At 43.0% G+C, this 12,883-nt stretch overlaps 1 protein-coding gene across 2 annotated transcripts in view; it reads left to right on the forward strand.

The window, feature by feature from the left end:
- The first annotated feature begins 4,545 nt into the window (after positions 1-4,545).
- The window catches only part of LOC141735478 (ubiquilin-1-like), a 36,304-nt gene continuing 27,966 nt past the window's right edge, over positions 4,546-12,883 (forward strand). The window contains exon 1 of one of the 2 annotated variants that reach the window (XM_074568330.1): positions 4,546-4,890. In XM_074568330.1, coding sequence (XP_074424431.1) covers positions 4,744-4,890 — 147 coding nt within the window. In that variant the 5' untranslated portion in view covers positions 4,546-4,743. The remainder of the gene's footprint in view (positions 4,891-12,883) is intronic. The other variant, XM_074568331.1, reaches the window with a different exon arrangement.

Here is a 12,883-nt window from a genome sequence, read left to right on the forward strand (position 1 = left end):
AAGTATTAGAGATCTGAGCATGATGCAATTCATATGGAATAAGATGTGGAATGTCCTGGTTTGGGGTGGAGCAGAGCCAACTTTCTGTTCAGTGAGAGAGGCTCTTGCTTATACTTGTTGCTGTGGCAACCAGGGTCAGCTGACTTGGTCGTTTACCCTGTGGAGGGGTTGTACCTGTGGGGAGGAGGGGACAGGTCAGGTGACCCAAAACTGACCAATAGGGTATTCTATCTGCCCCATGCTTAGTATAAAAGCTGAGGGATCAAAGGGGTCAGGTGGGCTCTTCTCCAATGGGTTTTCTTCAATGGCTTTCTTTCTTTGATGACTGATGGCCAAGGAGGACCCTGTCAGTTTGTCTGCGTTTGATCTCCATCAGTGTGTTCTGGAATCCAGTTCCCACTTATCACTGAGTCCAGTCTGGAACTTTCCCAGTGCCTGCTGGTGACATCTCCCTGGGAGCTTGATATGGTTTTGTGTATATTTGTATATATTGTATCTCTTTCATTATTTCCTTCTTATTTTTTTATTAATATTTCATTAAAGGAGTTTAGTTTTTTTCTAAACTCATAACTCTCTTTATCTCTCTTTTTCCTCTCCTTGGAGAAAGGTAGGGGAGAGCATCTGTTGTCTTGTCATTGGCCAACTCGGCCCAAACCATGACAGATGTTCACAACATACTTAAAAAAGGAGATACCAGCTTACCAATTACAGTGGAATGGATAACTGTACATCTCATGAATGCAACCAGGCATGGGAGTCACTTTAAAGTGAAGAAAGCTGCCTAATGAAACTTCTTTAATGATTAGAAGACAGCACCTGATTAGAAGATATCATGAATCAAAAGCATGATAATCCTAAATGAGCACTTTTAAAAAAAGTTTGTATTCTTCTTTTACTGGAAGAGGTATTTAAATCACTTAGTGTTTTGTGGTGTTTTTTTTTTAACAGAAAAGACTTGTGATATTGAAATATTTTTTGCTTCATAGAACATGCCAAAGAACGATATTAAAATGCAACTGATTAATTCCATTAATCATTGTGCTTAAAACATGACTGAGCAGTTGAAGTAGACTTTCCTTTACTAGTGACTTGATTTCTTCTGGATTGATTTTACTATAATCTCTGTTCAGACCCTCAAGGAAGCTGTTCAGTTCAAAGCTGTGCTTTGAACTGTTGGAAATGTAATACTACACCTAAGCAAGTCTTTTGTCATACAATGAATAGGCCCGGCTAAGCTAATACTTAGAAAGTATTATATATGTAACTCTGTGATAACTTTCTTTTGTTGTAACACTATTCATAGTTTTTATAATTCAGAGCTTGGTGTCAAAGATTGAATATATAATATATAAGTAAATTTACTGGTATCTTTATACTTGTTACCTGTAGTTATCCTTTAACATTTCTCATCTTGTGTGAAGTTGTCTATGAGACCAGGCACACTAAATATGTTTGTAAAATTGCCATTGCTTTGAGCAGCCTGGTCTAGTGGGAGGTGTCCCTGCCCATGGCAGGGGGGTTGGAACTAGATGATCTTTAAGGTCCCTTCTAACTCTGACCATTCTATGAGAAGAACATCCACACTGGTAAGAACTAATGTGCATATAGAGAGGTGGATGAAAAAGAGGCTAGCCTATTTAAATTAAAATTTTAAGTTAAAATTTCCTACTTTGAGTTTAGAGTAAATACTCACAATGCATCAGCATTCCTCAGCAGGTGATAACTGGGACTTGAAGGGAGTTGACTTGCCCTGGCCTTCCAGTCCTCAAGGCGTTTGCCTGAGTGGCATCCCAACTCAGGGGAGTTGCTGACCACAGCCTGCTATGATCTAGGAGAGCTCAAAGGATCTTGCTAGAATCACTATGTATAGGATCCGAGATAATTGACTTTTGTCAGGTATTCTTCCACTCCAGCCCAACTGGGATGATGGAATATTCCGGTACTTTCCACCAGTTGTGCAAGTCCAGAACTTGCTAGATCTGCAAGTTCTGGTATCATCTCCCTTTGGGCTATGATCCAGGTGCAGATGTACTAGGTTGTCAGGGAGTGATAGTCTCAAGTGATAGGGGAAGCAGGACCCAGGTGCATTAAGGGAGTGCCTTAATGCTCTCTAGTCCTTTCATGCCTGAAATCTCCTAGGTTGGTATGTGAGCCAGGGATGGGGAATCACACCAAGCACTGAGTGACCAAAGGGGGGTGGGGTTGCACCTCCACAGGAGCCTGTTATACCACTCTCTCTATGAAGAACCTTTTCCTAATGTCCAATCTGAACTTCCCCTGATGCAGCTTCATTCCATTTCCTCGTGTCCTATTGCTGGTCACTAGAGAGAGATCAGCACCTTCCCCTCCACTGGTACCCTTGAGGAAGTTGTAGACTGTGATGAGGTCACCCCTAAGCCTTCTCTTCTCCAAGCTGAACAAACCAAGTGACCTAAGCCACTCCTCGTAAGTCTTGCCCTTGAGACCTTTCACCATCTTGGACATACAGGCTTGATGTCTGTCTTATATTGAGGCACACAAAACTACACACAGTACTTGAGGTGGGGTCACACCAGTGCGGTGTAAAGTGGGACAATCACCTCCCTTGAATGGCTAGCTATGCTGTGCTTGATGCATCCCAGGACACAGTTGACCCTTTTGACTGCCAGGGCACACTCTTGACTTGTATTCAACTTGCCATCAACCCAACCCCCCAGATCTCTTTCTGTGGGGCTGCTCTCTGACCTCTCCTCCCCCAATTTGTATGTATAACCAGGATTGTCCCCGTCTATCACAATAGATGATTATAAAAAGAGGAAATAAAAGCACAGAAGGAAGGAAGTGGGGGGAAAAAAAGTAAAACCAAGAATAAAGAAATGAGAAGTGAAAAGATCTTGTTCAAAATAAAAACAGCCTATGGAGGAGTAAGAACTCAAAATCCTTTGCTGGATCATTTTCATTTTCTATGCATTGTGTATAAGCTGTATTCTGAACTATCTCAATTTGAACATACAAGCATGTTGTCATGTTTCAGGGTATTTTCTACCTTGACACTTTCAGCATAGGCAAATAAACTCCCTTTTCCATTTTATCTGTACCAGAATTAAGATGATTAAACTACCGTTAAAACTTCCTCTTTGCTTAATTAAGGGCTTTTTAGGATTTGCAAGTTATTCTTTTATATGAATTTATATTCTTTGTTCCTCAGGTATTCTCAGTAAATAACACAGATGATTAATTCTTTCATCTGACTTGTAAACATGAAAAGTTGTAAATCTCCACTAAGTTAAAGAAGGTAGCATTTGTGCTATTTCAGTACAAACTGTACTCCAAGTAATAATACCATACATCAATATAAAATGATATAGTCAGCATAAGCTAGCATATAAACTAAGAGCCATGGACGAGGAACATCTTGTCCTTTGATCTGTTTGATTTCTGCTTGAAATCACTAATTGATTTCAGTGCAAAATGATATTTCATAATGGCCCTCATTCTGCCAGTCAATAGGACAACGTATCACTAACATGTGTCAAAGTGCTCTGCTGGATCAGAATTCAAAACTTTGTAGGGTAAAGTTCTAATGTGTGGAAAAGGAAACAGCATGACCAAAGAAAGGCTCAGTGGTTAAATATGCCTGAAATAATTTTACTGTAACAAATTGAAGCTCTAGGAAAGACAAAACTTGGGATAGGCTTTATCCATTTTTTGCTATTCCAGTTTTAAAACCTTTTAACAGGCTTTGAATTGGTTCAGTAAAAATTTACTGAACCAATTTAAATAGTTTCTGAGAAATTATCCCAATAGTAGACCAAGCCAACAAATCACTTGATGAATCAGACTATTGTAGGAAAAGGTAATTCCAGGATAACATAAGGATAAGGAAGAAAGGACATTCGACTCTAGAATTCAAAGCCATCCATATATTTGATACTAAAACAGGGATAGGAATCTGGAATTTCCTATCTAATGGATAGGAAAATCACTAATGTTTTGGGAAAGGACCTAATTTGGTGATACTAAATTTAATTATGGATTAAGGGGGTGGTGGTGGTGGTATGGAGGGAGGGTTTGTGCCTTTTTTTGTCCAAGTTTGAGGAAAGTCTGATTCCCAGCTATGGAATGATGGTAATTTTATTTTTAAAGTAGTAAAAGGTTGTTATTTGAGATATTAAGTTTTACTCTTAAGCTGATGCTAAACAAGTAACCTAGAAGCAAAAGGCAATTTTATGATCTCTCTTTACATAGGTTCAGAAGCTGTATATAACTTTTCTCCCTCTCTTTTTAAGATGAAAGTCATACAGGTTATGGCACGGCTTTGTTACTTCATACAATATCATTGTGCATTATATTATATGCAAGTAATAGTGTAAGTATATGTAGGACATCTACACTTTAATATTGTAAAACTCATAATAATATTTTTAATGTATTTACTTGAAACTTCAGAGTACTGAAGCCACCTGACTATATCCGAAAATAAATTAAAAACTTCCATGTGGTAGCTTAAGGAACTATTTGTCACTGTTTCTTTTTAAGATTTAAAATCTTCAAACGACCGCCCCTAGTGCGCAAGCGCGCCGAAGGCGAACCCACGCCTAGGGAGACAGCTCCCCCTTTCTAGTAACTTCCCCAGTTCAGGGCGTCATCAGTGCGCGCCGTGGGTGGGCTGGGTTGCTTCTGTCCGCCGCTTTGGGAGCGAGGCTGCAGCGCTGAGGACTCTCTTAGAACTGTGCGGTTGGAGCGAGTCAGGCCCCACCCGCCATGTCAGAGAGCGCAGAGAGCTCCGCGGGGGCCCACAGCTCCTCCGAGTCCTCCGCTGCTGCCCAGCCTCGGATCATCAAAATCACAGTGAAGACTCCCAAGGAGAAGGAAGAGTTCGCTGTGCCCGAAACCAGCAGCATCCAGCAGGTGAGGGGTTGGGGGCGGTAGGTGGGGGACGCAGCTAGGGGGAAGAGCCCTGGCCTGTGGCTTACTGCCTCCCACGCTGAAGGGTGAGGGACTTTTGCGATGACAAAACAGTTTCTGCTTATCTGAGCTGTTCTCGGTGCTGTTGGGTGAGTATTGGGGCTGGCCCGGCCTTGTGGAGGGCTGCTGCTAACTGAGGCTATCGGGAGTGGTGAAGAAACCTTCTGCGTCGTCTCCTCCATGGCTCCTCCCTGTTGCGATGCTGAGAGCAGGCCCGGGAGGGAGGTGGACGTAGCTCGTTTCGTAATTCTGAGTTGCCCTGCTGAGCTGACTCAGTCTGGCAGTAGGAGGCTCGCTGGCTAACTAGTACAACTGCAGAAAACATATGTAATCACCTACGTGGCAGTGACAATAATTATCTTGATCTAAAATTTGCTTTAGAAACAGAGTAGGCTATGGCAAAGATCTCTTAATTTTAGAAGAGCCACGTCTTTAGACTGTATAAAACTTCCACTACAAATAAAGCACAGCTTCTGCTGTACTTCAGTGTACTAGTGTCTGATAACTCTGAATTGTTAGGGTCTTTGTTCTAAGTTTTTATGAAAGTTAGTATCTCATTGTGCCTTTGATCCAAGAGAAACAGTGGCACCTACTGAATCATTGACACTGTTTCAGTGTTTTGGAGGCCTTCCATGTGAGTATTTACCAGGACTGAATTTGTTTAGATTAGGAGGCTACAAATCATAGGAAAGGTGTGGTCAAAGTATAAGGCATATATTTATAAAGCCAGTCTCTCCTATTTGTAAAGGATGTAGCTATTGCTGTGCTAAAATACTTGAAAAAGTGAAGTTCCCTGAAGGAGATTCAGAGCTTATTTCATTTTCTATAAAACTTCCCTGAAATTCAATGTATGCATGTTATTTTTTTGTGCAGTTGGTAACTGCAAACCTCACCAAAAAATGGTTACGTGTGTAAGAGTGCAAGTGATGTATAGAAATGGAGCTTTAAATCATTAGTGGCTGATGAGTCAGAAGACACGTGTTTTCAGAGGGGAAATGCAAAACTGAGTTAAAAAGCTCTGAGTGATCTTCTAGCCAGGGCTATACATTTTACAGACTCTTGCGCCACCTAGTTGTAAATTTCTTTGTAGTTGCGTTTTATTTTTTTATAAAACATGTTGCTTCTAATTTAAGGATCACATTTGTCCTGAAAAGCAGTTTGATTGCGATAATATTGAGAACTTCAGGAATTATAAACAAACTCATTTAAGATGTGATTTTTTTGTAATATATCGAACTTTAACAACGTGACTTCAAATGTGAGTCCCAATGGAAATATCAGTTTTTTCTAGTAGATGGTTGTCTTAAAAACTGAAATAGTTATACAAGCTAACAAAACCATAATTTTTTACTGAAAACAGTCATAAAAACTTAAGCAATTAATAGAACATATTGCTTTAAAATGTCTTCATCGTCTATAGATATCTTAAACTTTAAATATTGTCATGGTATCCCTTTGAGCTGATATTAACAGATTAGATTTGCTGTTGAATCTTCCTGTGAAGTAAGACTGCTGCTGCCCCTGTGGGTCTGCCATTTGCTTTGGTTCCTGGACAAATTTACAGCTAGCACAAAAAAATATGCAAGACTGTAGTGTGACTAGTATCGGCTGTTTTTTCTTAAACTGTCAAAATAAGTTGCTGTTAATAATAAGCATTATATAGCATAATAACAATAGATGTGATATTTCTAGAGCCAGCCCTGACAATAGGTTAGCCTCAAATAAACAAATTGAGCATCTATTCAAATGCATATGGGATCAGCAAGTGGGTTGTTCTGTTGGTATAGTCAAGCTGGCAATGTCTGCCCGGGGGGGGGGGGGGCGGCGGCTAAACTCGTATAACTGAATAGCTTTTTTTATTTTGCTGTGTGTTCCTGTAGCTAATATTATGACTTATTGACTAGTGACTTGCTGTTGTTTACAGTCACTTCAGGATACAGCTGAACCAAAACCCTAAAACTTTTAGATAAATATTTTGGGTTATTTGGGCTAAATTTAGGGCTATACAAAGTGTATTTTATGTTGCTCCGTTGATGTAACTCAGGTTTGCAACCATTCGAAGTTGAGGAAGATTTTCCTATGTTAGAAATGTAAAGCCTATGTTGTTCAGTGACACAGGCTTTGTTATTGCTGATCCTATGTTGTCCCTCTAAGAACAGGCAGTATGTAAGTTAGAACGGAAAATAACCCTCAAGTACCAAACTGCCCTGGGAGGTCAGCTGATTGTAAATGTCACCCATCTGTCTTTATTTTCTACTGAACTTATTTGATTATGTTGAGCACAGCTTGGCTCAGTACTAGGACAAAGACCAAATATTTGCATTCTTGACTTGGTATGATACTGAACTTGCAGGCCCATACATTGTTATGTACAAAGACTTCTATTCATGGTAGGTAAAGATTAATACCTATAAGCCTGCTGATTTGAAATCCCAATACACAGGAGACTTTAGCTCAGCTCTGTTTGTCTTTCATTTTTTTCCTTTGTTTTATTTTGTGGGTTCTGTGGGCTTGACTTAACAGTGTGTTTTGGTAAAATTTATATACACAGAGAGGGTGAGGAGTCATGTTACAGGCTACTCCTGTGTCCCTGTCCTTCTTAGTGAATGACTTGAATTATTTGAGTGATGAGGTGTTGAAACCGGTTCCATTAAAAGCAATTTTACTTTCTTCACGTAGTCTGTTGTGGTGGGTTGACCCTGGCTGGATACCAGGTGCCCACCAAAGCCTCTCTGTCACTCCCCCTCCTCAACTGGACAGGGGAAGAGAGAAAATATGACAAAAGGCTCATGGGTCAAGATAAGGACAGGGAGATCACTCAGCAATTACCATCACAGGCAGAAAATACTTGACTTGGGCTAATTAATTTAATTTATTACCAATCAAATCAAAGTAGGATAATGAGAAATAAAAATCTAAATCTTAAAACACCTTCCCCTCCGTCCTTCCCTTCTTCCTGGGCTCAACTTCACTCCCAATTTTCTCTACCTCCTCCCCCCGAGTGGTGCAGGGGGACAGGGAATGGGGGTCGTGGTCAGTTCATCACACATCTCTGCCACTCCTTCCTCTTCACGCTCTTCCCCTGCTCCGGCATGGGGTCCCACCCACAGGAGACAGTCCTTCACAAACTTCTCCAATGTGAGTCCTTTCCACAGGCTGCAGTTCTTCATGAACTGCTGCAGCACGTTAAGATCATGTAAATTTGAGGATATTTGGTATGGAAATCTTTGAGTGTGTTAACAAGAAGTGGTAGAGTGCTGCTAAAACATTCTCAGGGTAAAAAAATCCTATACTGTTCCTGTCCTTAAGAAAACCAACAAACACCTTCCCCCCCCCCCCCCCAAAAAAAAAAAAAGCGGGAAGGGGGAGTTCTTAATAGAAAGTAGTTAACTTAAGGTGAAATTATAATGCAGGCAAGGCACTTCAAGACTAGCATCAGATCTGCTCTAATTCATGTCAAATTAACAAGTTTTTATGCTTTTAAGGAGGCTGTGACCTTGAATTAATTCACTTTAGTTAATGCTTTTTTTTTTTTCTTAGGGAAACTAGGCCTCTGTCCATCTACATGATAATTGTGTGTTTCTGTCTTAATGCCCCCGTGTTTTCTTCTCACCGATGCCCCTAACTATTATGTCAAAAATTGATATCACTTTTTACGTTATTGTTGCTGTATTCAGTTACTAGAGCAGTACAATCAACTAGTTTCTGTGAATGTTAGGCGCTAGGTGGGGAGAAACATTACTTTTCTACAATTTCAAGCCCTTTCTTATGTTTCGGTAAAACTGAACATTTGTGGTATTGTAATGGCTAGTACTATTGCAATGAAGTCAAGCTTGAATTTTTGAACAGCAAAACAAATTGGTTGAAACCGTTGTTTGTAGTATCTACATATTAATAAAAAGGGAAGAGTTAGTGCAGTAGGAGAATTAGATGGAAATTTTCATCATTCCCAGCCAGCTGGCAAGACTTTGACCTTTACCTGCTTCTGGTTTTCCTAAGTGCCAAACTATTATAAAGCATTATCTCTAATTTACTGATAGCGTTATCTAGTTATTTAGTTCATTTGTACAAACTGAAGACTTAACTACTCCATAGTTTCTTTTCTTACATCTGCCTTAATATGTATGAATTCCCATTTTTGTCTCCTTTCCCTTTCTTCATTTGCTGTCAATTGCATACGTTAAATTTGAGACACTGAGATCATGATTGCCACTTAAAGTTCTGTTTAGAGTAAAGAAAATTGAACTAGTTGTCTTCACTGCTCACATAGAGATTACATCCAGAATGAGCTGTTCCATCACCTTTCCAGGGATGGAGGTGAGCCTGTAGTTTCCTGGGTGGTTCTTCTTGCCCTTTTTGAAGACTGGAGTGACGTTAGCTTTCCTCCAGTCATAGAATTATAGAATCTTCATGGTTGGAAAGGACCTTTGAGATCATTGAGTCCAACCATACACACACAAAAAAACCCCCTACAATCTCTGCCACTAGAGCATGCGCCGAAGTGCCACATCTAGACGCTTCTTAAATACCTCTAGGGATGGTGACTCAACCACCTCCCTGGGCAGCCTGTTCCAGTGCCTGACCACTCTTTCAGTAAAGTAATTCTTCCTAATATCTAACCTAAACCTCCCCTGCCACAACTTCAGACCATTTCCTCTGGTCCTGTCATTATTCACCTGGGAGAAGAGGCCAACACCCACCTCTCTCCAACCTCCTTTCAGGGAGTTGTAGAAGGCAATGAGGTCTCCCCTCAGCCTCCTCTTCTCCAAGCTAAACATGCCCAGCTCCCTCAGCCTCTCCTCATAGGACCTGGTCTCCAGACCCCTCACCAGCCTGGTAGCTCTCCTCTGGACACGCTCCAGCACCTCAATGTCCCTCCTGTACAGAGGGGCCCAGAACTGAACACAGTACTCGAGGTGAGGCCTCACCAGTGCCGAGTACAGAGGCACGATCACTTCCCTACTCCTGCTGGCCATGCTATTCCTGATACAAGCCAGAATGCTGTTGGCCTTCTTGGCCACCTGGGCACACTGCTGGCTCATGTTAAGCTGGCCGTCCACCAGCACCCCCAGGTCCTTTTCTGCTGGGCAGCTTTCCAGCCACTCTTCCCCAAGCCTGTAGCGTTGCTTGGGGTTGTTGTGGCTGAAATGCAGGACCCGGCACTTGGCCTTATTAAACCTCATACAGTTGGCCTTGGCCCATCGATCCAGCCTGTCCAGGTCCCTCTGTAGAGCCTCCCTACCCTCAAGCAGATCAACACTCCCACCTAGTTTGGTGTCGTCTGCAAACTTACTGAGGGTGCACTCAATCCCCTCATCCAGATCATTGATAAAGATATTAAACAAAAGTGTCCCCAAGACTGAGCCCTGAGGGACACCACTGGTGACCGGCCACCAAGAAGATTTCACCCCCTTAATCACAACTCTCTGGGCACGGCCATCCAGCCAGTTTTGAACCCAGCGAAGAGGACACTTGTCTATGCCATGATTCGCCAGCTGCTCCAGGAGAATGCTGTGGGGGACGGTGTCAAAGGCCTTACCAAAGTCCAGATAGACAACGTCCACAGCCTTCCCCACATCCAGAAGGCGGGTCACATGGTCATAGAAAGAGATCAGGTTGGTTAAGCAGGACCTCCCTTTCCTAAACCCATGCTGGCTGGCCCTGATCCCTTGGCTGCCCTGCACTTGCCCTGAGAGCTCACTCAAGATGATCCTCTCCGTGATCTTTCCTGGTACCGAGGTCAGGCTGACAGGCCTGTAGTTCCCCGGATCCTCCTTCCGACCCTTCTTGTAGATGGGCGTCACATTAGCCACCCTCCAGTCATCTGGTGCCTCCCCTGTTGACCAGGATTGTTGATCAATGATGGAGAGAGGCTTGGTGAGCTCTCCTGCCAGCTCCCTGAGTACTCTTGGGTGAATCCCATCCGGCCCCATAGACTTATGTGTGTCTAGGTGCAGAAGCAGATCATTGACTACTTTCTCCTGGATTATGGGTGGGTTGTTCTGCTCTCCATCCTTATCTTCCAGCTCAGGAGGCTGAACCCCCTGGGGATAGCTGGTCTGACTATTGAAGACAGAGGCAAAGAAGGCATTAAGTATCTCAGCCTTCTCCTCGTCCTTGGTTGCAACTTTCCCCCCCGCCTTCCCCCCCGGCATCCAGTAAGGGATGGAGATTCTCCCTGGCTCTCTTTTTGTTGATGTATTTATAAAAACTTTTTTTGTTGTCCCCAGGCACCTCTCCTGTTCTCCATGAGTTTTCAAAGATGATGGAGAGTGGCTTTGCAATAACATCTGCTAGCTCCCTCAGCACTCGTGAGCGCGTCCCATCAGGGCCCATGGATTTGTGGGTGTCAGGTTTGCCTAAAATGATCTCTAACTCAATTCTCCTCCACCAAAGGATAGTCTTCCTTTCTCTAGACTTTTTCTCTTACTTCCAGGGTCTGGGGTTCCTGGGGGCCAGCCTTAGGAGTAAAGACTGAAGCAAAGAAGAGGCATTCAGTAACTCCGTCTTCTCTGCATCCTCCATCACCAGGGCACCTACCTCATTCAACAGTGAGCCCACATTTTCCCTAGTCCTCCTTTTGCTGCTGATGTACTTGAAGAAACCCTTCTTGTTGTCCTTGACATCCCTTGCCAGGTTTAATTCCAAGTCGGCCTTAGCCTTCCTCATTGCATCCCTGCATACTCTGACAGCACTCCTATACTTCTCCCAAGTGTCCAGTCCCTTTTTTTCCACATTCTATAAACTTCCTTCTTCCATCTGAGTTTTTCCAGAAGCTTCCTGTTCATCCATGCAGGTTTCCTGCCTCCTTTGCCTGATTTCTTACTCCTAGGGATGCACTGGTCTTGAGCTTGGAGGAAGCGGTGCTTGAATATTAACCAGCTCTCCAAACCCATGGGATTCCTCAAAGTAGGTCTTTGAAGAGGCCACACAGGATCATGAATTCCACCATCTCACGGTCACTGCAGCCAAGGCTACCCCAACCTTCACATCCCCAACTAGTCCTTTGTTTGTCAGCACAAGGTCCGGTAGCACGCCTTTCCTCATTGGCTCCTCCACCACTTGTGTCAAAAAGTTATTGTCAGTGATCTGCGGAAACCTCCTGGACTGTGCGTGCCTGGCTGTGTTGTCTTTCCATCAAATGTCAGGGTAGTTGAAGTCCCCCATGAGAACCAGGGCCTGTGATCATGAGGCTATTTCCAGCTGTCTGTAGAAGGCCTCGTCAACTTCCTCTTACTGATCTGGTGGTCTGTAGTAAACACCCACAACAGTGTCACCCATACTAGCCTGCCCCTTAATTCTTACCCATAAGCTCTCAACACATTCTTCATCCACCCCTAGGCAGAGCTTGGTACATTCCAGTTGCTCTCTCATGTAGAGAGCAATTCCACTACCATACCCTGCTGGCCTGTCTTTCCTAAAAAGTACGTAGCCATCCATGACAGCATTCCAGTCATGTGAGCTATCCCACCATGTCTCTGTAATTGCAATGAGATCGTCGCCCTGCGACCGCACACAGATCTCCAGCTCTTCCTGTTTATTCCCCATGTTGTGTGTGGTGGTGTTCAGGCATTTGAGAGAGGTAATCAAGCATGCAGGTTTCCCTGTAGGGGGAGCAAGAGGATCCACCACAGCCATTCATACCCTTGAGGTGGCTGGCTTCTTGGGAGTCAGCTAAGGAACATTTGTCGCTGCTCTGGTTAGCCTGGCTTATTCCCAGATTGAATGCTATGATGTGAGCATTGCCATTTTGGACACCACCCCCAACCCCCGAGTCTTTCAGTTTAAAGCCCGCCTCACCAAGTTGGCCAGCCTGCTGCTAAAAATTCCCTTGCCTCTTTTAGACAGGTGGATTCCATCCCTCTCTAACAGGTTATAAAAATAAAGAATTTCTTCCTAATATCTAATCTAAATCTCCCCTCTTTCAGTTTGAAAC

The sequence above is a fragment of the Larus michahellis genome, chromosome W (assembly GCF_964199755.1).
Source record: "Larus michahellis chromosome W, bLarMic1.1, whole genome shotgun sequence".
Lineage (NCBI taxonomy): Eukaryota > Metazoa > Chordata > Aves > Charadriiformes > Laridae > Larus > Larus michahellis.